The sequence below is a fragment of the Hemibagrus wyckioides genome, linkage group LG25, assembly GCF_019097595.1.
Source record: "Hemibagrus wyckioides isolate EC202008001 linkage group LG25, SWU_Hwy_1.0, whole genome shotgun sequence".
Lineage (NCBI taxonomy): Eukaryota > Metazoa > Chordata > Actinopteri > Siluriformes > Bagridae > Hemibagrus > Hemibagrus wyckioides.
In genome coordinates, this window is record NC_080734.1 from 9204547 (window position 1) to 9229852 (window position 25306).

At 39.7% G+C, this 25306-nt stretch overlaps 1 protein-coding gene across 10 annotated transcripts in view; it reads left to right on the top strand.

The window, feature by feature from the left end:
• The window catches only part of gphnb (gephyrin b), a 114333-nt gene that overhangs the window by 51983 nt on the left and 37044 nt on the right, over positions 1-25306 (top strand). For all 10 annotated transcript variants that reach the window (XM_058379063.1, XM_058379064.1, XM_058379067.1 and 7 more), the window contains exons 3-8: positions 6795-6852; positions 7172-7264; positions 11186-11280; positions 15893-15959; positions 19083-19358; positions 21186-21320. In XM_058379063.1, coding sequence (XP_058235046.1) covers positions 6795-6852; positions 7172-7264; positions 11186-11280; positions 15893-15959; positions 19083-19358; positions 21186-21320 — 724 coding nt within the window. The remainder of the gene's footprint in view (positions 1-6794; positions 6853-7171; positions 7265-11185; positions 11281-15892; positions 15960-19082; positions 19359-21185; positions 21321-25306) is intronic.

Below are 25306 nucleotides of genomic sequence, written 5' to 3' on the forward strand. Positions count from 1 at the left end.
CTAACAGAAGTGAACCTGTGAGTAAAGTGTCTGTTGTGCTGTTCCTGTATTATAGTATAATAATGATTATGGTGTGATTATGAAATTAATGTGTTAATTGTTCACCAGACACAATAGCTAGTTATTAAAGTGACTACTGCTTGGTGACGGTTTGTGCCCTGTGGATTCTGAGGGACATTTTCATTTTAATGCATTGGCAGATGCCCTTATACAGAGCTTACAGAAGTGCTTTGTAGTCTACAACCAAAAAACACATGCTAATTGTGTGCTAGTTCACTAGGTCACGGTCTGAAGGTACCATCAGTCTCAAACCCTGCTGAGTTGTTGTTTTTCCTTTTTTTTTTTTTTTTTCAATTAAAATAACATGCTAATTTAAGTGCTTGGTAAAGACATTGGTCTTTAGTCTTTGGTATGAAGACTACTGTGACTCAGCTTTTCAGGCAGAAAGTAGAAGTTCATTCCACCCCCTGGGTGCCAGAACAGAGAAGAGCCTTGTTACATGTCTTCCTTGTGCCCTGAGAGATGGTGGGTCCAGAGCAGATGGTGCAGAGCAGGATGTGATAAGTGCTATAAGGTAGGTGGGCTGTGGTATGTTTTTTGACTTTAAAGGCAAATCATAAGTGTTTTAAATCTGATGCAAGGAGCTACAGGAATCCAGTCGAAGGAGCGTCGCAATAGGGTGGGGTGAAAGAACTTGGCAATTTTGGGGAAAAAAGGCGTTTAGCTGCATTCTGGATTAGTTGCAGAGGTCAGATGGTGCACTAACGCAGTCCTGCCAGGAATGGGTTGCAGTAGTCCAGGCTTGAAATGGCAAAGGACTGAACAAACACCTGAGAGGCCTCTGTGGATAGAAATGACCAGATGGTGAGACATTGTTTGCTATTAAAGCTCCTGGCAGCTGTTCTGGAATCGGATCGACCTGATCTAGATATTTTGGTATCTTTTGCTGGTTGGCAGAGGGATGAGGGTTTTTGGGAGGGGTAGGAGGTGTCAGCCACTTTTCATGGTGGCAGCACTTGCCGTACGTGTCCTGTATAGGAGTCAGAGACTCCCGTATGATGATGTGTGCTGACTTCACTATGCGCTGCAGTGTCTTGCAGTCTGATACCCTACACTTCCCAGACAGTGATGCAGCTAGTCAGGCTAGTCTCAAAGACTCCTCTGTAGAATGTGGCAAGGATGGGGAGGGGGAGTCTAGCTCTCCTCAGACAGTGCAGAAAGTGGGACATGGGATTGTGAGAGCAGACAAAGTCATCAGACATGTGCAGTCCTAGAAACTTGCAGTTTGTCACTGTCTTCACAGGAGAGTCATGGAAATGCAGTGAGGAGTAATTCCTAAAGTCTACAGTCGCCTCCTTTGTTTTGTCAACATTAAGACAAAGGCTGTTGATCTGATACCAGTCCACTAGCAGCTCCATCTCTGCTCTGTATGCTGTCTCATCATCACTGCTGACCAATACCATGACTGTGATATTGTCCAGAAACATATTGATGAAATTAAAGCTGTCATGCATCTTCAGTGTGAACACCAATGGGCTTGAGCACACAGCCTTGATAGTTGATGGTGCTTGGGGTGTTGTGTCTGATCCAAACAGTCTGTCAGTCTGTTGAGTCAGGGAGTCTAGAACCCAGTTCAGCTCCAGCTCAAATATATAGAAGAATAAATGTTACTTCACCTTTTCATCAACATCAACTAACTCGACTGCATTTCATTGGCTCTGCACATGTACTCTGCACAATGACCATAAAGTTGAATCTAATCTAATCTAATCTAAACTGAAATATCACCTCAAATGAATTTTCATTTTATTTTGCAGCTACTTGCAGTAACAGAAAATAAAAATGTACACGATCAGCCAATGGCATAGCAAATTTTGCTTTCCTGTTTGTTAACCAGTAAAAATCAGCTTGATTTCCTTAAGTGTGTAACAAAAAAGTACAGAGAGGTCACGTTCCACTACTACATAGAACATTCCTTATAACACTCAGTGAGATCAGTGTTTGCTGCAGTATGAATAATAATGCTTGTCATCATAACTTATTTTATTGTTTAATATTAGCCATTTTGATCATTTACTGCTTCATTCATCACATTCACTCAACAGAAAATACTTAACACTTTATACCATCCATCCTCATCACTTGTGTAACTTAACCAGCTCAGTAATCAATACCAATAACACAGATAGATAGATAGATAGATAGATAGATAGATAGATAGATAGATAGATAGATAGATAGATAGATAGATAGATAGATAGATAGATAGATAGATAGATAGATAGATAGATAGATAGATAGATGTTACGCATCCTGATAATTTATTGCATGTCAACAGTATTTTCTTTTTCAGTTTGCATAGATTACGAACAAATGTATATCCATTGCCATGTAAATCATAAACCTTGATAAATACAGCCACGTCTTGTTTTCATTACAAGGAGAATGCATCCTCTTTAGCTGTAGCATAATCCTGTTATTCTCCAGACACCTGAGGCGCACACAAGTGTGCATTGTACACTAATTAGAAATATGGTATTCAGTTCCTGACAGATGCAGCAGTTTGCACATAGCAGTTTGTTTGATTCAAAAATAACAATGAACTGATTATATGAAAAGAGAAAAGGGAAGTTGGTGGAAAAAGTAGCTTTGTATGTAAAAAAAAAAAAAAAAAAAAAAGTATTTAAGCTAGTAGGAGCAGTGCTTGTAGCTAGCAAGTGTTTAACGCTTGTTCAACACCTTGCTGTTTCAAATATACTAATTGATTAGTACTACTCAAGCTGCCAGGTTTAATCATCAATACTGGCAAGTTGCTGCCAAAGGTGGGTGGTGCATTCAGATGATTCAGTTGCATAGAATGACTTGCTATGCCACCCCCTTTTTTCTGACCTTCCAGAGGCTTCAGAAGGTTGTTTGGAAGAACACATTAATCAGGCTTAAGCATCAATTCAAACTGTTCCACTGTGATGGGGGGGCACCTGGGGTAAACAATGATTGTGGAGGTGAGAGGGTGATGGGGGATTTGGATTAGGTAGGTGGGGCGGGGTCAACATTTTCCTCTCAAAGTGAATTTAGTTAAAGCTTCTTTAGTCAAATTTACAAAGTAGCAAAAAGTATAATAAATATCAAAATATATATTACGAGAGAGAGAGAGAGAGAGAGAGAGAGAGCATGATGGTAGAAAGAGGTAGGGAGTCGGAGAGTAAGAGGAAGTAGAATAGAAAAATGAAATAAGAGGTAGTGCAATATTTATAGAGAGTAAAGACGATAGAGATGTAAGAAAGAATAATTGTTATAGTTAAAAAGAAAGAAAAGGAGAGATCAATAAAAAAGAAAAGGAAAGAGAGAATAGAGCCAGAAAGCGATAAAGAATGAGAAGAAGAGGACGAGAAAAGATGGACAGAGAGATGGGCAAGAGATAAAAGGCCAGGCAGAAAAAAAGGACAGAATACAAGGTTGGAGAGAGAGAATGAGGTACAGTAAGAGGGAGGGAGACTGAGCAAGAGGAAAAGAGGAAGGGCAGAAGGAGGTGTGGCCGTGTCCCCCTATGTGTGTGAGTCGTGCTGAATCCTCCAGTACACACACACACACACATACACACACTCTGCATTATTAATAAGTGGTACAGCAGCAGATGGGTTGGTATAGAGCCGAGGCAGGAGGACTCCACATCTGCACCACAGCTGTGTACATGACCGAGAGAGAGAGAGAGAGAGTGAGAGAGAGAAATCAAGAGAGGGCGCTCGATTTCTCCCTCTCTTTCACACCTCTGTCCCTATCTGCCTCATCTTCTCACCTCCCTGTCTTTCTAGCTTTCACCATCTCAGTCCTTCTCCCTCTTCCCCTCTCTGTCACGCTCTCTCATCTTCTCCCTCCCTCTCTCCCTCCCTCTCTCCCTCCCTCTCCTTCTCTCCCTCTTTATCTCCTCTCTTTTCTTCATGGGCAACAGCCAGGGCTTCTAGGCCACATCTGGTGTATGTGAAGGACAAACAGAACTGGGCCAACATGAAAAAAGGAAAGAAAGAAGAATGTAAAAGACAGTGTCCTTTCGAAACATTTTGGAATAAATGGCATCTGAAATGCACAGGTGTGAAGAATGGGTGTCAGTCTGATTCTACACACCTGTCAGTGGAAAAGTACCATCAGGACCTGGACCTGATTTTTTTGTGGATACTTGTGGATCATTCCTGGCACAGCAGGGTGACTTTAGTACATCTGGCTTACTTCTTAGCAATCTTCTACACTGTTGCCTTTAGATTTTACAGCAGTTTACATGTATTTAAATTCTCTAATCTATCATCTTAGAGATGATCAGTATAAACAATCCTGCCCCAAAAGTCCCCTTCCCACGTTCAATGATACTCCTGAGGTTGGAATAAGACACACAGGAAATGAAATGGTATTAGAGCATTGCATTTATACTTGAAAAACACTTTTGACCTTGTTACTCCAATGAATGAAACATCATCTTTATAAAAGAAATAAGTTTGACTGGCCCAGTGTTTTGTTGTTGTTTTTTCAGCTAATTGGGTTGTAGATATAGAGGGAAGAAGCTGCTGCTAGGTAGACAAATATTTTCCTGCAGTCATATAACTTTGCCAAATAAGGAATAAAACACGATATGGAGTGCAGTTATAGGAAAATAATTAACGATAGGCTGGTCAGGTGCAGTCCGATGCACAGACCATTCACTGTTATCACCCAAATGTTGATTATTTTTCCCAAAAGTTGATTGATTGTTCATCGATTGAAATTTTTTGTATTATTTAAAGAACATGTTGATCAGTTTATGGTTACATTTAATTATTGTATAAAATGTGTAGGATAAAAGTTTGATTTGGTTTCATTTATTCACTCATTAATTTCTTCTTGCCAAAATGATTTACCTTGAATTTAGTTTTCTGACACTAGAAACTAGACACTAGACTTTCTGCCAGAATATCTTTTTGGGTAAATAGGTATAACAAAATATATAACAATAACCAGATTAGGATTTGCTTCAGCAAATACAACATGTTCTGCTCACAATGAGATAAATGTAAATAAATAAAATAAGAGATATAGGTGGAATAAAAAGTGAATATCAAGGAAGAAGGGTGTTAAGGAAAACGAGTGTAAGATATCTCTGTCCTATTTCAGTGAGCTTCAGAATCTGACAAGATCAAAATGGCAAAATAATGATGCAGAGCAACACAGTCTGACTCTGAAGAAGGGCACACGATGCAGCCGTGTCTTAAAATAGTGCACACTAGAGAAAAAAGAGCCCTTACATAAGACCTGTCTACACCTGAAGCCCTTGAGGCCTTCATCAGTTTAACACACTCTGTGATCAGGCCACTAGAGGGCGACAGGACCTTGACATGCAATAGACATGCGCATCAGCGTACACATACACACACACACACATCTATGGATGTTGGTAGGGTCATCCTGAAAGACACCACTCCCACCAGGAGCGAAATGGTTCATTATAGGATAAAGGTGATCAGTTTGTATTGATTTGCAGTGACTCTTCGCCCCTACAGCACAGCTGAGACACTAGTTTTCCTTTTATTTTCTCTGGGGAACTGGTAGCTCAGTGTTTAAGACTACTGATCAGAAGGTTGTGAGTTCAAATCCCTCCACTACCAAGCTGCTACTATTAGACCTTAACCCTCAACTGCTCAGTTGCATAAATTAGATGAACAAGGGTCACTCTAGGTCAGGGCATCTGCCAAATGCCCTAAATCTATATGTATACACAGGCATTTACTCTCGTACTGTATATATGCACGAAACACAGATACACACACCACTCAGCGTTAACATCATTTCTCTTCAGTCCGAAACATCCCATGCTGTATTCATTAAACATGAGTATATTATAATAACCTAAATAGAGATGAATCACTACCAGCACTGGAACTGTGATCTGACCAAAAGCAGGCTCATTTACACATGCTTGAAAGATTTTGTCACACAAATGAACAGAAGACATGAAATGATAGTGATCTGGACATATTTCACGATTAATGATGACACGGTAGACTGCAAATTCGTGCTCAGTGATAATACAACATCTTCCTACAGTATAAGCAACCAGATTAAACTCAATCAGCACTCTGATAAAGTGAAAATAACTGAGCCAGTATGTTGTTCTTGACAATTAACCCATATCACTGACCACAAGTGAGTCCAAATTTGTGTAACTTTGTGATTTATAAAATACGGATTTACAGATTTAATTTTATTGACAGATTTTGTTTATTATGAACAAAAAAAGGGTACAGTAATATTTTGTCTATTATCTGTAGACACAGAGCTTTCTATACCTGAATTTCTGTTAGCATGACTAGCATATTTCCGTTAGCATACCTTTTTGAGGTTTTGATTAAATCTGTTGAATGTAAGTGACTGTTCGAACAGGCTATTCTTTATAAGATCTCAGGAATAAATGTAAGATTTCAGGATAATGGTATAACACAGATCCCTTGGCTGTGACACCACTTGACAACTACTGAAGTAGGTTGCTAATTTCAGTCTCAGTATCAGTTTAATAAGAATTACCAACAACATGCACTGGTATTTGTACTCTGGGAAAAAAAATGGCATTGATGCATTCGTGTTTGTATGTTTTAGGTCATAGATTGCAATTTAGGACACAGCTTCACTCCTGCTCGATGGATTGTAAACATTGCTGGAACTATGATTTGAAGTTCCTGTGTTAAAATAGCTATTAGAGCTTGTCTTGTTGTTGTTCCTGACCTTAATTACACTTGGGTGTAATTTTTATTTATTTCTTTATTTTTTGGCAGGCTGGGAGGAACTATTTCAGCCTATAAAATAGTCCCAGATGAAATCGATGAGATCAAGGTGAGTGTGTGTGTGTGTGTATGCGTGTGTGTGCGTGTGTGTGTGTGAGTGTGTGTGTGAGTGTGAGTGTGTATATGTGTGTGTGGGCATGTGGGTGTGTGAGAGAGTGAGTTAGTGAGTGTGTGTGTGTGTTCTTTTTACTTAGAAATAGCATTATCAGTGCATCAGAAACAAATGCACTTATAAATGAACACAGTTCTGTAGTTTTGTCTCATTTTCTAGCTGTATAACTGTTGTACACTAAGAGCACAAAGTCAGTATTATGTGAAGTGTTGTGATATTTGTGGGGTTGATGGCATTTTTTTTTTTTCTTTCTCAGGAGACACTTGTGGATTGGTGCGATGAGAAAGAGCTCAACCTCATCCTGACCACTGGAGGCACTGGCTTTGCCCCTCGTGATGTCACACCAGAGGTAAGAGAACAGCAGTGAGGAAATGGTTTCAGCGATTATCATAACATTTATTGACTTTTTAAAATCAAAATCCTGTTCCTTACCATCGAGAATCCAGTACAGTATGTTTACACTGATTGAAAGTAGTAGCTGTTGTGAGTGCAGTGGTTTCTGTGGAGGTAGTGGAACAGGAGGTAGTGGTGGTATATTATTTAAACCATGATAATGGAGCACCATTGTCATTTGGTGGAATTCAGCCTAATGTTAATGAAATATTTTATCTAATGTTATCTAATGTTAAACGCATGTATATTTCCTTAATCTTGATCACAGCTGAGTGGATGCTAACAGAAACTGGAGTTTTAAACAATGCACAGATGGCATGGCCATGTTGAAAGGCACACCACATGCTATATTTGTGGGTTTAGTCAACCAAGGCTGTCAGATTTTAGTTAAAGAGGTCTGTTAGACAGCAGGAAGCCAGGTTTGATCCACCTTCTGTCCACATGGGTTTCCTCCATGTTCTACAGTTTCTTCTTATCTTCCAAAAATCATGCTGTTAGGTGGATTAGCTGCCATAAAGTTCCCTTACATGTGAAGTGTGTGATTGTGTTTGTGGTGCCCTGTGATGGACTGCCATATTAATTATGAAGAGGATGTTGTTGGGTTTGTTTTTTTTTTCTTACCTTCCACCATCTTTCTCTCCATCTCTCTCTTTTGCTTTCCCTTCTGAGCTCACTGCCTCCCTCATTACTTCCTCTTTGATTTGTTCCCCAATGCATTCTATGTTTGAAGTGTCATTCAACTCATGGACAAAGAAATACTCAGCAGAGTGAAAAACTTACTTTGCTACTGATATATGAATATGTATCTTACACGCTGCACTTCAGATCAACTCACTAACAAAACCTTTATGACGCATGTTAAAGCGGGGAAAAATGCTCAAAAAATACAGATAATAACGAATCATGCCCAGAGCAAGCTGTGTTTGAGTGTCACAAGCAGCATGGGGGTTTATGGTGTTATGGCCTCACAAAGTCTTGGGGGGTAAAGCATTAAAAAAACTCCTGCTAGGAAGCTGACTGATCAAAAGTTAATATGGGATCAGGTGTGTCTAGCAGAGGTGACAGAAAAGCACTCAGGGCTGCAATGACCAATCTAACCAACAGCATCAAGAGAGCCTAGGCCTCCTACACAGAGGATACAACATCATTTCACCAACAATGACTCACAATACATGTGTCAGGAAATTCAAACCATCACTGATTATAGCAGGAAGAATCACCCTGTGTGCACCAATTACGCCTCCCTCTGAGACACGTTAAATGACTTCTACGCCTCCAACATAGAGGCAGCAGTAAAGATCACAATTCCCTTCAGTGACCAGATGCTGACAGTGACTTCAGCAGACGTAAGGTAAACCCTTTTGAGGGTGAACCCTGGAAATAGCTCTGCTTATATGCTGAAGGAGAGTGCACTGGCTCTCTGGCACTGGCTGCTGTGTCCACCTTCTTCACATTGGTCACCATCAAGAAGTCTACAGTTATGTGCCTTGATGACTTCCACCATGTTGCACTCACCCCAGTTGAAGTGCTTTGAGCACAAGCAGACCTCCATTCCAACTACACTGGACCCTCACCAGTGTATATACTGGCCAAATTTGCCACCACAGATGCCATCTCCTTCCAGCCACCTGGCCTTATCCCACATGGTTAACAAGGACACTCATGTTAGAATGTTTACCTGCAGCAACAATGTCTGATATGGAAACTGCTCTGCCTCCTGCCATCAAGGACATCCAAACCTAGTGGTTTATTCAATCTTTACTTCATTCATATATCCATTTCATCTTATTACATCTAATTTCACTCAGCTAGCCTATGTAATCTCTCCCCATCTACCTTCTTTGTCAAGAGAAACAAAATATTTTAAAAAAACACCGTTTGGGATGTAACTTACTAAAATTACATTACTGGGATTCAACATAAAATGCATCCTAATTGAATACAAACACATATGCAAACAGTGCATGAAGTATTCTTGGTTTGTTTGGGGGGTTTTTTAGGCTTGTATGTTTTGCCAAAATCCTGTGGAATAGGTGTGTGTATCAGGACTGGTATCCCGCAGAACTAAGACGGTCATCTTCCTGAAGTTTGGGGAACGTTTGCCGGATTTCAGCAAAATTTCCTCTCAGTTACACAAAGACTTGAAATTAGCCTAAAAACATTCAGGCATAGTAAAGGGTTGACGGTTGACCATGGTGCACGTCTGTCTGCAATACACAGACATTGTACCTGGAACCTGTCAACCCTGCTAAAGAGAAGAAGACCAAGTGCATCAACATGATACTAATAGAAGAGCCAGCTAAGATTAAACCATATTGTCTGGCAACCAAAAGAAATATGCTTTCATATGTTCAGCTGACATTCATATAGAACAGACAACCTCCTGCAGTGCACAGGGCAGCAGAGCTCTATGGGGCTCTCCAAAAAAGATTCATTTAATTAATTTGAAAAACATTAACCTATCATTGTTCATGTTATTAGTCTTCATCATTATTAAAAGAAAGTCTTATTGGAAAATCAGTCATTTTAATGAAATGCTGCTTAAAGGAACCCATTCTATCTGGCAGTTCCACTGTGTCACAGATTTGTAGTAGATTCCAATTCTGTTATTTTTGTAATGTGAATAAAACAAACAAACAAAGACATTGCTCTTTTGGGTGGCACAGTGGCTTAGTGGTTAGCACGTTCACCTCACACCTCCAGGGTCCTGGGTTCGAGTCTTGCTCCCGCTCACTGTGTGTGTGGAATTTGCATGTTCTCCCCTTGCTTGGTGGGTTTCCTCCCACAGTCCAAAGACATGCTTCTAGGCTGATTGGAGTCTCTAAATTGCCCGTAGTGAGTGAATGAGTGTGTGTGCCCTGCGATGGGTTGGCACTCCGTCCAGGGTGTATCCTGCCTTGATGCCCGATGACGCCTGAGATAGGCACAGGCTCCCCGTGACCCGAGTATAGATCGGATAAGATCGGTACAGACATTGCTCTTTTGCAATATAGTTAGCCTGCTTACTCAGTCACATCGGAAGATAGTTGAAGAAGTTATGTTCTGCAAGTTATGTGCAATTTGTTAGAATTTGTGAAAGGAATATGATATATAATGATATAAAATAATAATACTTAAAACACACCCTTACATTAACATTGTGGAGTGTTCACCGTTTAATACAGCGATTCTGAGGAAACTGTATTCCTTTTCTTTCATTTGTCTCTGATAAGAGGAAGGGAAATCAAGTCAACTTGAATTCTAATACATTCACTTGATTAGTTTAAGTTTCTACAAAGCAGATTTATATTGTGCTTAATCATGTTAATGGAGGGAAAATTGGTGCCTCGTGGCTGCCACAACATGCACAAGCAAAGGAAAATTAACTTTTGTCTTGTTAAACTCTTGTTTATCTATTTAGGCCATTTTATTGTTTAATTGTAACAAGTGATATTATTGTAGTACAGCTGGGTCGCAATGTAGAGTAAAATGCATTATGGGTAGTCTATACTTGCTAGAGTACACTTATCTTTTATGGTGGATTACGGAATTTCCTAAGAGCTCGGCATTTTCTCCCCTATGCTCTCGGACATGGTTGCTCTAAAAATAGTGCACCGTATAGCTGATAGAGTATGGCCTCCGACATAGCCTCTCTCTGGCTTTTTGTAATGGTAATGGTCTGTGTTTTTACTCTAATTCAATTCAATTTATTCGATCATTTTGCCAATAAAAAGTGCAATATTACCAATAAATAGGTATGTATGGGTTTATGGCTAAAGACAAACAGAGTTGCTTTTAACAAGACAGATAGTTGGGTAGCTAGTAACACAAACAGCATGAATAATAACTGTTACATAATTATACTTCTTTCTTCATCTCCCTCTGTCACTCTCTTCAGGCCACTAAAGAAGTGATAGAGCGAGAGGCTCCAGGAATGTCTCTGGCGATGTTAATGGGGTCTCTGAATGTGACTCCACTGGGCATGCTCTCCAGGTGAGTGTGAAAAACAAGCTATACCCATGTACGGGTGGTCAGCACCTTCTCTTCTGGCGTGCAGTACCTCTTAGCCCAAAGGAATATATGTGTATAGTATCTCTTTCCCAGGTGTGCAGTACCTCTTAGCCCAAAGGAATATATGTGTATAGTATCTCTTTCCCAGGTGTGCAGTACCTCTTAGCCCAAAGGAATATATGTGTATAGTATCTCTTTCCCAGGTGTGTAGTACCTCTTAGTCCAAAGGAATATATGTGTATAGTATCTCTTTCCCAGGTGTGTAGTACCTCTTAGTCCAAAGGAATATATGTGTATAGTATCTCTTTCCCAGGTGTGTAGTACCTCTTAGTCCAAAGGAATATATGTGTATAGTATCTCTTTCCCAGGTGTGTAGTACGTCTTAGTCCAAAGGAATATATGTGTATAGTATCTCTTTTCCAGGATTGTAGTTCCTTTTTTATTCAGGTGTGTACAGCTGTATGGTATCTCATCTTCAGCTGTGCAGTATTTCTTCAGGTGTGTATAGCTGTGTACTGTCTCATCTTCAGCTGTGTAGTATCTCTACTTCAGGTGTGAAAAAGTGTGTAGTATCTCTTCTTCAGGTGTGTATAGGTGTGCAGTATGTCTTCAGGTGTGTTTAGATGTGTGGTGTCTCATCTTCAGGTGTGTAGTATCTCTACTTCCGGTGTGTACAGGTGTGTAGTATCTCTTCTTCAGGTGTGTATAGCTGTGCAGTATGTCTTCAGGTGTGTATAGCTGTGTGGTGTCTCATCTTCAGTTGTGTAGTATCTCTTCAGGTATGTACAGCCGTGCAGTATCTCTTCAGGTGTGTATAGCTGTGTAGTGTCTCACCTTCAGGTGTGTAGTATCTCTTCTTCAGGTGTGTACAGCTGTGTAGTATCTCTTCTTCAGGTGTGTACAGCTGTGTAGTATCTCTTCTTCAGTTGTGTAGTATCCATTTTTCAGGTGTGTACAGGGGTATAGAATCTCTGCTTCAGGTGTGTACAGGGGTATAGAATCTCTGCTTCAGGTGTGTAGTATCTCTACTTCAGGTGTGTAGTATCTCTACTTCAGGTGTGTAGTATCTCTACTTCAGGTGTGTAGCCCAAAGGTGTATATTTGTATGCTATCTTTTTCCCAGGCGTATAGTTCCTTTTACTCAGGTGTGTACAGTTGTGTAGTATCTCATCCTCAGGTGTGTAGTATCTCTACTTCAGGTATGTACAGCTGTGTAGTATCTCATCCTCAGGTGTGTAGTATCTCTACTTTAGGTGTATACAGCTGTGTAGTGTCTCTTCTTCCGGTGTGTACTGTATAACTGTGTAGTATCTTAACTTCAGGTGCGTACAGCTGTGTAGTATCTCTACTTCAGATACATAGAATCTTTACTTCAGGTGTGTACAACTGTTGTATCTTTTAGCCCAAAGGTGTATAGGTGTATAGTATCTCTTTCCCAGGTTTGTAGTTCCTTTTTACTAAGGTGTATATAGCTGTGTAGTATCTCTTCTTCAGCTGTGTAGTATCTCTTCATCAGGTGTGTAGTATCTCTACTTCAGGTATCTATAGCTGTGTAGTATCTCTTCTTCATGTGTGTACAGGTGTGTAGTAGCTCTTTTTCAGGTGTGCACAGCTGTGTAGTATCTCTTCTTCAGGTGTATACAACTTTTTAGTATCTGTTCTTCAGGTGGGCACAGCTGTGTAGTATCTCTTCTTTAGGTGTGTACAACTGTGTAGTATCTTAACTTTAGTTGTGTACAGCTGTGTAGTATTTCTTTTTCAGGTGTGTACAGCTGTGTAATATCTCTTCCTCAGATACATAGTATATCTAGTAGAGGTGTGTAGTATCTCTTAGCCCAAAGGCGTATAGGTGTATAGTATCTCTTTCCCAAGTGTGTAGTTCCTTTTTACTCAGGTGTATACAGCTGTGTGGTATCTCTCCTTCAGTTGGCTGTGTGGTATCTCTTCTTTAGGTGTATAGTATCTCTATTTCAGGTGTGTACAGCTGTGTAGTATATCTTCTTCAGGTGTGTAGTATCTCTTCTTCAGATATATAGCATCTCTACTTCAGGTGTGTACAGCTGTGTAGTATCTCTTCTTCAGATACTTAGTATCTGTTCTTCAGATATGTAGCATCTCTACTTCAGGTGTGTACAGCTGTGTAGTATCTCTTCTTCAGATACTTAGTATCTCTACTTCAGGTGTGTACAGCTGTGTAGTATCTCTTCTTCTGATATGTAGTATCTCTGCTTCAGGTGTGTACAGCTGTGTAGTATCTCTTCTTCAGATATGTAGCATCTCTACTTCAGGTGTGTATAGCTCTGTAGTATCTCTTCTTTAGATAGGTAGTATCTCTACTTCAGGTGTGTACAGCTGTGTAGTATCTCTTCTTCAGATACTTAGTATCTCTACATCAGGTGTGTATAGCTGTGTAGTATCTCTTCTTCTGATATGTAGTATCTCTGCTTCAGGTGTATACAGCTGTGTAGTATCTCTTCTTCAGATATGTAGCATCTCTACTTCAGGTGTGTACAGCTGTGTAGTATCTCTTCTTCAGTTGTGTAGTATCTCTTCTTCAGATATGTAGCATCTCTACTTCAGGTGTGTACAGCTGTGTAGTATCTCTTCTTCTGATATGTAGTATCTCTGCTTCAGGTGTGTACAGCTGTGTAGTATCTCTTCTTCAGATATGTAGCATCTCTGCTTCAGGTGTGTACAGCTGTGTAGTATCTCTTCTTCAGATATGTAGCATCTCTACTTCAGGTGTGTACAGCTGTGTAGTATCTCTTCTTCAGATATGTAGCATCTCTACTTCAGGTGTGTACAGCTGTGTAGTATCTCTACTTCAGATGTGCAGTATCTCTACTTCAGGTGTGTACAGCTGTGTAGTATCTCTTCTTCAGATATGTAGTATCTCTACTTCAGGTGTGTACAGCTATGTACTATCTCTTCTTCTGTTGTGTAGTATCTCTTCTTCAGGTGTGAACAGCTGTGTAGTATCTCTTCTTCAGATATCATATTATTTCTACTTCAGGTGTGTACAGGGGTATAGAAACTCTGCTGCATGTGTAGTATCTCTTAGCCCAAAGGTGTACAGGTGTATTTTTTCCAGGTGTGTAGTTCCTTTCTACTCAGGTGTGTACAGCTGTGTGGTATCACATCTTCAGCTGTATAGTATCTCATCTTCAGGTGTGTACAGCTCTGTAGTATCTCATCTTCAGGTGTGTACAGCTCTGTAGTATCTCATCTTCAGTTGTGTAGTATCTGTTCTTCAGTTGTGTAGTATCTCATCTTCAGTTGTATAGTATCTCATCTTCAGTTGTGTACAGCTCTGTAGTATCTCATCTTCAGTTGTGTAGTATCTCTTCTTCAGATACATAGTATCTTTACTTCAGGTATGTACAGGAGTGTAGAATCTCTGCTACAGGTTTGTAGTATCTCATTCTCAAGTGTGGACAGTTGTTTAGTGACTCTTTCCCAGGTATGTAAAGGTCTTCTTTGGGTGTGTACAGATGTGTAGTACCCCTTTTGTGGGTGTGTACAGCTGTATATTATTCCTCCAATGTGTAGTACCTCTTTCCGAATCGTGTAGTAGAATTGTGTAGTATCTCTATCTGAAATGTGTTCAGCTGTATCTCTTTCTGTAGTGTCATGTAGTGTCTCGTGTTCAGGTGTGTACAGCTGTGTAGTGTCTCGTGTTCAGGTGTGTACATGCTGTGTAGTGTCTCGTGTTCAGGTGCATACAGCTGTGAGGTGTCTCGTGTTCAGGTGTGTACAGCTGTGTAGTGTCTCGTGTTCAGGTGTGTACAGCTGTGTAGTGTCTCATGTTCAGGTGTGTACAGCTGTGTAGTGTCTCATGTTCAGGTGTGTACAGCTGTGTAGTGTCTCATGTTCAGGTGCATACAGCTGTGTAGTGTCTCGTGTTCAGGTGTGTACAGCTGTGTAGTGTCTTGTGTTCAGGTGCATACAGCTGTGTAGTGTCTCATGCTCAGGTGTGTACAGCTGTGTAGTGTCTCATGCTCAGGTGTGTACAGCTGTGTAGTGTCTTGTGTTCAGGTGTGTACAGCTGTGTAGTGTCTCGTGTTCAGGTGCGTACAGCTGTGTAGTGTCTCATCTTCAGATGTGTACAGCTGTGTAGTGCCTCGTGTTCAGGTGTGTACAGCTGTGTAGTGTCTGTTCTTCAGGAGTGTTTAGTTCTGTAGAGTCTCCTCTTCTTGTGTGTACAGCTGTGTAGTGTCTCGTGTTCAGGTGTGTACAGCTGTGTAGTGTCTCGTGTTCAGGTGTGTACAGCTGTGTAGTGTCTCGTGTTCAGGTGTGTACAGCTGTGTAGTGTCTCGTGTTCAGGTGTGTACAGCTGTGTAGTGTCTCTACTACAGTGTGTACAGTTTTGTAGTGTCTCCGCTTCTTGTGTGTACAGCTGTGTAGTGTCTCTACTACAGGTGTGTACAGTTTTGTAGTGTCTCCTCTTCTTGTGTGTACAGCTGTGTGGTACTTCATTAGTTGTAGAGTTTTAGAACATAGATGTACAAATGTTTGTGTTTTGTTAGATAATTAAAATCTTGTAGCATAAAAGTTTGTAGCCCTAAGGTTTAACTTTGAAATGTTCTTTTTGCAGACCGGTGTGTGGCATCCGTGGGAAAACACTTATTATCAACCTGCCTGGGAGCAAGAAAGGCTCACAGGTAATAAGTGTGTGTGTGTATGAGAAAGTGTGTGTATGAGAGCAAGAATGTGCAATTGGGGGTTCCTTTTCTCCTCAATCATTACGACTGTCCCTCCCTCCCTCTCTCTCTCTCTCTCTCTCTCTCTCACTCTCTTTCTCTCTCTCTCTCTCTCTCTCTCTCTCTCACTCTCTTTCTCTCTCTCTCTCTGCTAGCATCTTTCCCATCTGTTTCTGCTTACAGATCAAGTTTCATCATTAATATAATCTCTTTTTCTTCATGAATCGGTTACATTACCTCCACCCATCTGCTGTCATATTACCTTCAGTCCCTGGAGCAATTAAAGTTACAAGTGTAAGGACTATACACTCTGACTTTTATTAGACCCTACATGGTATGAAACTCAATGGAGTGTGAGAGATCGGGTTTGGCAGGACCCGCTGCTTAATGGCTTTTCTATGTTATTGATTTCACTGACTTCATTCTACACCCTGACGGTCCAGGAATGCAGGCTCCTCTCATCCGGTACCTTCTGGCATGTCGTGTGTGAATCTGTGTAAGTCTGATAGCATACTGTAATTTCAATTTAAAGTCAACAATATCATCGAATGAAGCGATCATTATCAGAGCAGTAAACTGTCTTCTGTTTGGATTAGGCTTTCCAAACCAGAAAAAAAAAATACTAAGTGAATAAACTAAAGAGTTGTTCTACACAACTAATTATTATTCAACATTCTGCTACTTCACTCAACCAATCAGTATTCAGTACAGCACTGTTCTCTCTAACTTATCAGTATTCAATATATTACTCTCCTGCACAACCAGTCAGTATTCCATATAGCATTGTCCGACACAGCTAGGCAGTTTACGGTCAACTACTGTCCTGCAAGGTGAAGACAGCCTTGCATTGTCACCGTATAGTCACAAATATGTCTTCACATGTTCTAGCTATTTATAAACTAGTGTCAGAGATCAGGGTTAATAGCCATAATACAGCAACACTGAACCAAAAAGGCTTAAGGTCATTGCTTCAGGGGAACACATTCAGTAGGGACTGTTTAAAGAGTTGTATACATATAATAAAATCACTATTAGGGTATTCATTATGCCCTGGGTCCACACTGAGTGAGTGAGGAAAATATGAAAAATATTGTGCATGGTAAGTACAGCAAAAGCCTCAAGAGCAGGTGATTACTCATGTAGGTTGGAGCCGGCAGTCAGATATGTAGCTCAAGTGGTATGTCCCAACTGCTCTGCTTTTTTTTTTCCTATACAGCCAATCAGTATTCAGTATTGTTCGCCACAACCAATCAGTATTCAGTATGGCACTGTCCTGCACCTCGATCTGTATGATCCTACCAAACCAATTAGTATGCAGAATAGTAATGTCCTGTACAACCAATCAATATTTAATACAGCATTGTCCTGCACAACCAATCAGTATTATGTATCGTAATATCCCAGGCCAAGCAGTATTCAGTATACTGCTCTTCTGTACAACCAGTTAGTATTCAGTATTCAGTGTTCTGCTTATAATGTGGCTGAGAATTCAAGCAGGAAAACAAACCACACAGATTGTCTTGCTCTCTGTCGCCCTCCAGGAGTGTTCCACAGCCTCAGATAAGGCGCTGGGAGTTAGAGTCAATTGATTCTGAGTCAATGCACACCAAGATATGGAAAGTATCGAATGTACATTGAAAGCATTTGTTCTGATACGATTCATGGCTGTTTGCATGGGATACAGTGTCATTCAGTGTTGAAGAAATGGGCGCTGTGTGAGGTGTTTGACCCACAGAGCTGAGCTTTTACCCTCTCTGATCTGTCTGATCCTCTCTGAAGCTTGAACTGTTACACGCCGAACCCAGCTGAGTGTGGCAGCTCTGACTCCCCTCTCCACCATTACTGCTCTGCTGCATCTCTCTCGCGCTCTCTCTCTCTCTCTCTTGCTCGCTCTCTCTCTCTCTCTCTCGCTCTCTCTCTCTCTCTCTCTGCAAATTGATGCATGAGAAGCATCTCACGTGTACAGCATTAAAGTGGACATATAAACCTGATGCCATACAATATAACCTTCTAGCTTAAGAGAGAGATTTATTCCTAGTATATATATACTTTTTTATTTAATTATTTATAGTTACATTTAACGTTGTGGAATGTCCATTAGTCAAGTCATTTTACACTTACATAGCAGCTATAAAGAGGCTATAATGAATGACACATGATAGTTTTTAACATTTATGGTTACGATTCCACAAGAAGTTAGTTATAAACAAGCTAGTTATCATTTGCACTATAGCAGCTATAAAGATGCCTTCACCAGCCTCTTTTTTTTTTTTACCCTTTTCTTGACATTAATAAGACAAGGAAAAACACAGCTTGTCATGTCCAGAGAGCACAAAGTCCTTTGTCCTAAATAGCGGAAACTTAACGGCTACAAATCCCTGACACCCAAGACCCCTCCCATAAAGGTTAAATAAATGTCTCCTTTACAAGACTTTCCTATATCAATGATTAAGCAAATTTCTTTATTAAATAACAACTTGAATATATTAAATAAATAAATAAATATTATTTATTCCACATTCTGGTGTACATTTTAAGTCAAGCCGCATGGAATTTAGTTAAATTGATCAGCACAACAGTGAAGTAGAAGCTGATAAATGTCAAGTCTCATTTCCTTAATGTGCACAAAATTCATAATTAATCCATAAATTATAGATGTTACATGGCTGTTGGGTTGGAAGCAAAATGATTCAGGCAAGTAACTGACCAATCAGAACAAATTGTCCTAAGGCTTTCTTTGATTTCGTCTTATTTGTTATTAGCAGAAGAGATGACATCAGTCCTGAATTATTCCTAGTAGTGTAGTTCAGTGTAGATTTTTTTTAAAAATAGTCTTTAAAAAATTATTTTAAAAAGAATAATTGGACACAAATTACACTGTATATTTTAGCTAATTGCCTGTAAATTAATTGAGCCAATTTGCTAGAAACTTCTAGCAAAACAGTCACACGTCTATCCTCTTCCTCTTCTCTCCTGTCTCCTTTCCTTTCATCTCCTTTCCTCTACTCGTCTCTTCTCTTCTTCTCTTTTTAACTGATCATCAGTTGTTTTCTTCCTCTCATACTCTTCCTCTTTCCCCCACAGGAGTGTTTCCAGTTCATCCTTCCTGCTCTTCCTCACGCCATAGACTTGCTGCGCGAGGCTGTTGTCAAGGTGAAGGAAGCAGCCAATGAGCTGGAGGATCTGCCCTCACCTCCGCCCCCACTGTCCCCGCCTCCTTCCTCGAGCCCTGCCCACCGCCAGACTGAAGACAAAGGAGTGCAGTGTGAGGAGGAAGAGGAGGAGAAGAAGGACAGCGGCGTGGCCTCGGCTGAGGACAGCTCCTCCTCCCACATCACTGCCGCCTCTATCGCTGCCAAGGTATACAAGCGTAGTCAAACAATGAGGCAGTTCTATTATTTTTGATCATCTCTTAATGCCCAAGAACTCAAATATTGTATTCTTGCACTCTCTCCAACTTCTGAAACTAAGACTAAGCATAAGAGTAGAAAGTCTTTTGTGATTTGAGTGTTTCCTTTGTTGGAGACTTAAATAAAAAATGTTTTTGGGACTGGGGTGGGCAATATAAAATTGAAAAAAATCATATCACTATGCTTGAAGACATTTCTAAAGTTAGCTGTGAAACAATAAAGTTAGCTTTTCTAGGTTTGCTAAGAAGCTGCCAGCAAAAACAGACAAACATGCAATCAAAAACCTCTAAAAAGCTGAACAGAGTTTGATGATTTATATTTAATGCCTGCAGAAATAAAATACGCACATTTTATCATAATCAACTGCTTCCTATTAGAGATTGTAATTGTTTTGAAAAAATCGTTGAAAAAGATATCGCAGTATCAGCAGCATCACTGACAAGTGTATTGTGCTTTAACTCATCACAATATTGATATTATCTGGATCAATAAAGTATCTATCTATCTATCTATCTATCTATCTATCTATCTATCTATCTATCTATCTATCTATCTATCTATCTATCTATCTATCTATCTATCTATCTATCTATCTATCTATTATACTTACATATTTTCCAGCCCCTCCATCTACCCCACATGATCTCAGCATGATGTTTTCCAGAAATATAATCCAGTTCAAATACTTTCTACACCAAGAAAATATCTAGCATCTCATTCATCCATCCATCTATCCATTCTTCCATTTATTTGTTTGTGCCATCAGCCTTTTGTGCCTTTCTCTCTAGGAACTTTCCGCCAGCAGAATCCAAACTAAATACAGTGTTAACTTTCTTAATAATACGGATAATATATAGCACCCAGAGCATTATTTCTACTTGTTTTAGGCTACCGATCTCCTGATTTCCATAAGAATTGCTGTTGTTTAACTGGCATCATATTCATATTAATCATATTAAACCAGTTCAATTTAAGTGACAAGTCATATGTGATATTCCTCGTTTCTTTTTAACTACTGTTTGTTTGTTTTTGGTTTTTGGTTTTAATTTCTTTTTTTAAATACAAACACATTTAGCAGCCCTGATCCTTGCTTTATGTAACTGAATAATGAGGATAAATTAATTCATCCTCATTAGGTGTTTCACAATGTGTGTGTGTGTGTGTGTGTGCGTGTGTGTGTGTCATCGTTGCTGTGAACAGACCATCTCCATCCACATCCTCATTTTATGGTCACGCCTTCCACAGATTGACAGGTATGCTCAACCAATCAGCATTCAGTCCACTGGTGTGTTGTATTTTTTTCCATTTTAAAGTGTGTGTTGAAAATTCTTCTTCAGAAGCAGGCATTGTGACAGACACACTTAAAACAGCAGCTGTGAGATCTTTTTTGAGGAAATCGAAGCTTGATTCTACGATTTTAAGTGACTATAGGCGACTGTAGAAGACAATAATAATAATAATAATAATAATAATAATAAGAGGAAGATGAAGATGAAGATGAAGAAGAATAACCCCATCACCATTATCATCATAATCACAGTGATGAACATGCTTTAGTGTTTTACCAACTGCATTCACAATATGATTTTAACTGGGTTTTTTTGTGAGAAGTGATAAATGTATTTGAGTGAATGTTTATAATGTGTTCCAGATTTTTTGTGTTTAAAAAAGCCTACTTCACCACTTTTGTCCACTTAGTTTCAGATATAGAATATGAAGTTAAAGTAGAATATGGAGATCTACACTACTTTTCTCACTCTATGTGTTCACGTGTTAGATTCCAGACTCCATCATCTCACGGGGTGTTCAGGTCCTCCCTCGAGACACGGCATCTCTCAGCACCACGCCGTCCGAGTCTCCTCGAGCTCAAGCCACCTCCCGCCTCTCCACTGCCTCCTGCCCAACACCCAAGGTAAGAGCCGTGACCACATTTACTTCCCGCTTCCTGTTCACACTCGCTTCCCGCTTTCTGTTCCCACCATATCCTGTCCACTTGCTGTCTGCTTTGCAGCCACTTGCAACTGCTCACACACCCTGCTCACGCACCCTACTTCATAAGAAGCTTCTGCGTTCGTGTGCATATGTGTGTGCAAACAAGGATGAGACCAGTTGAGAGTTTCATTGGATGTGATACTGTCAGTTTTGACGTTTTACACATGTCAGGGATGACAGGACAAGCCATCCACTAATGGAGCGATACTGAGTACAGTGAGCTGTCAGTTTATTATTTTTTTTATTTAGTTGAACAACATACCTGATAATTTGAGAAAAGAAATTAAGGAAATTACGTTTAAATCCAACCTGAAATCAAATTTGCAATCGATTTGTACATTATTACCCTGGTCATTTTATGTATCATTATCAACTACTTAAACAACCACTTGGCTGTTGGCTCCGAGATTCAAGCTGCCAAGCTGCCTGTTGGTCCCTCGAGCAAGGCCCTTAAACCTCTATGCCCCAGGGGTGCTGTACCATGGCTGACCCTCTGCTCTGACCCCAACTTTTAAAACTGTGACGTAATGTGTGACAATAATCATCTTCTTAAAAGACTAAATCATTTTCCATCTTCTGATTACTGACAGTATAATCATGCACATGTGGGTGGGGAAAAACAATATATAAAATAACAAAAAATATCATATCATATATAGCATCCCCTCCAAAAATCCTAGCTTTAAGCGAGCAATAATGCTGAGATTATTTCTGCTTGAAAATATACCATATTATAAAAGAAACAGTAATTTAATTCCAGCATCAGGTAACACCAAATTTTGTTTCAGTATTTTCTTAAAAAATAGCTTGCTCCATTCATATAGGAAAGTGAGATTCACTTATGGCCACTGCTTTTGTTTGAATTTAATTAAATGTGTGTAATGCGTGCGTTGACCTGAACCTGTGTGACCCTGTGTAATGTGTGCACCTGAAACTATTGTGCATTATAAACATGCAAGACTTGTTGCATATTTAATCGTGAACAACCTAGAAACAGAGGTATGGAGTTAATAATGTACATTACACATCCCAGTAAAGATACTGGACATGTATTTTGCTTTAGTTTCTTTGGATATTGCTTTAGTTTAATTGAAGAGGGTTACAAGGCTTTGAAAAGATATACGCTATGTACAAAGTTTAGGCATTGTTGCAAACAAGGAAGTCAAAAAAACACAAGGTTTGTTTGAGGAAACACTAAACTGCACACTACAGCAGTAGGGGGTGCAGAAGTGCCATTTCAGAGACAGGACAAAATTCTCCATCAAATCCTTTTTAATGTGAGAGAACAAAGGTCATATACTTCAAGCATTGTATACACTGAAAATTGCCATGCTATGACTTCCCACAGCAATGTGTGTGTTAAAGCATGAGATGTTTCATGTTGGACCAAGCTTGGACTTTTTAGTAAAGTGTAACTGCACAATAAAACACACTAACACAGCCGTTAATGCTGATTTCACACAAAACAAATAAAGTGACGCACCATGTTTCACTAACACAACTAATCAACTAATCTTATGATCTTATTTTGTGATATACACTATGTGTGTTTTTTTTAAATATCTCTATTCCAACCTTTTTTTTCTAAAGCTGGTTTTCCACAGCATGACTTTCTGCCCCATATTGCTGTAGCAGACAAAAATGGCACATCGTAAAAAAAAAAAAATTCTTTGGTACTGAATTTACAGCAGCAATTTTGCAAGACATAATGGTGACATGCCCACCAGTGGCTGAGTTAGGGCCATTGAGGCCAAACACAGCTGAAGACAAAGTTCTGGTATCATCCGATATATTTTATTAATGTCTCCAAATGAGGCCACTGCTGTACTGCTCATTTAAAAGCCATCAATAGGAGGGTGGTGAATCCTGGCACTGCCAAGCTGCCACATTTTGTCCTTTCCCTGCCCTCATTTTCTGTCAGGTTTGGTTTTGACCAGTTCACACCCACTGGCCATCATCTGACAGCTGCCATCAAGGGAAGGTGAAGGTTCAAGGAACAAGTGCTTTCACCAAGACTACATAAAATCTACATATCAAATCTGTTCACACTACTGCTCTTGCAGTAAAATAAGATCACTCAGGAGAAAGTCTGCCCTCTTCCACATAGACTAATGTGCAAAAGTCTTAGGCACTTTTTTTTAAGGAAAAACTAAGATTCAAAACTCGTACATTTTTATTTTTGACATCTACATTATCTTTAGTTAATGTGCCTCCTGGTGGTCCAGCGGCAGGACCCTCTCTGTCATTGCCGTGGCCCGAGTTCGATTCCCGTGCAGGGAGCTGACCCAGCCACTGAAGAGTTAACTCTCAGTGCCAGTCCCAAGCCCGGATTAAATGGGAGGGTTGTGTCAGGAAGGGCATCAGGCATAGAACCTGTGCCAAATTAAAACATGCAGACCAAATGATCTGCTGTGGCTACCCCAGATAGGGAGCAGCCTAAAGAACGACAACAACTTTATCTGTAATTAATATAGTTACTACAAAAACACTTTCGATTTCCAAACATCTATATCAGCAAACAGAGAAGTTTTCAGACAAACATCCCATAGTGATGAAGCTTTCAGAAGAACTGTGGCTGGTTTCACAAGACGCCCAGAAAGATGCCCCTTTTAAAACAGCAATCTGTACCCGAGACTACTTTTTTAAGCAATCGGTCATGGCACCAAATGTTGCCTTTGTTTCATTCATTACTGTTTACTGCTCTCTAAAGTATTGTTTAATGTAGAAACACTAAATTACATTATTTTTGAAGGCATCTTTGCTTTACAGCCTTTCTTTGCATGTGACTTTTGCCAGTACTGTACATGAGCTTAAAGACACTGTAATCGAGAGCGGTGAGAGTATGGCATTTCTGCCAGACCCTGCCTTGCTGTCTTGGCCCACCAGGCAACAGATAGCTGTGGCATCATCTGGATTCAAATATAAAATCTCCAGACGACAGAGCACACATTTTTCTGTTGTGCCACTTGGGAGCACTGTTGCATCTTTGAGCAAAGCCATTATTAACCTTCATCCTATTTCCTCGATTATAAGTTGCTTCATGTAACAGCTTCTGTCAAATGAGTAAGAGTGAATGTAGTAAAGGATTACATTAAATACAGTACAGCTACAGTACATAAGGGGCGATAGTGAAATATAATTTCCTCTATAAGATTCTCTATTTTAGAGAATCTTCATCATACTTGACATGAAGAACATGTTATCGTGAAGTCGTTTATAAAATTAGGCAGAGTATAGTTTTTTTTTTTTCCTTATCTCATGCTGTGTGATAAGTCCATTAATACAAACACTTTTTATGACCTGCCTTAGTATTTCTAAAATGTTCATATTTCCTTTTCTGAGTGCTTTACGTTCAGAGTTAGATAAGTGGAGTTCATGATCAGTGCAGTCTATTACAGAGCTCAGAGATATGAGATTGTGTGTGTGTGTGTGTGTGTTCTCACTGAGCAGTTACACACTTGTGTGTTAATGTCTGGGGGAAAAGGACTGCGTGGGTTGCCAGTGAAAGACTTGCAGAACTGCATGACATTCATCATTTCAGCATGTGGCAAAATTACAGTGACATTTCAGCAACTTAAGCCTGAGCTGTTGTTATTTATTGCTTTTTTTTAATATTAGGGGTTTTCCGGTCTAAGTGGAAACACCAGAAATTTGACTTGCTAAAAGCGGTGAAGGCCATGTATGTATCAAATGGCATTATACATGTTGTTATAATTATTAATGAAAATGGATTGCATTTCAAATATAAGTTTTTTATTGTGCATTATTAATTGTTAACATAATGCAGTATAAGTAACGGCTTGATTCAATGACAAATGTTAATTGTAAATGCTATAGGTTCAAGCTTATTGGCTTTTGACGATGTGTTTGTGATTATGAGGCATTATGCATAATGCATCATAGACT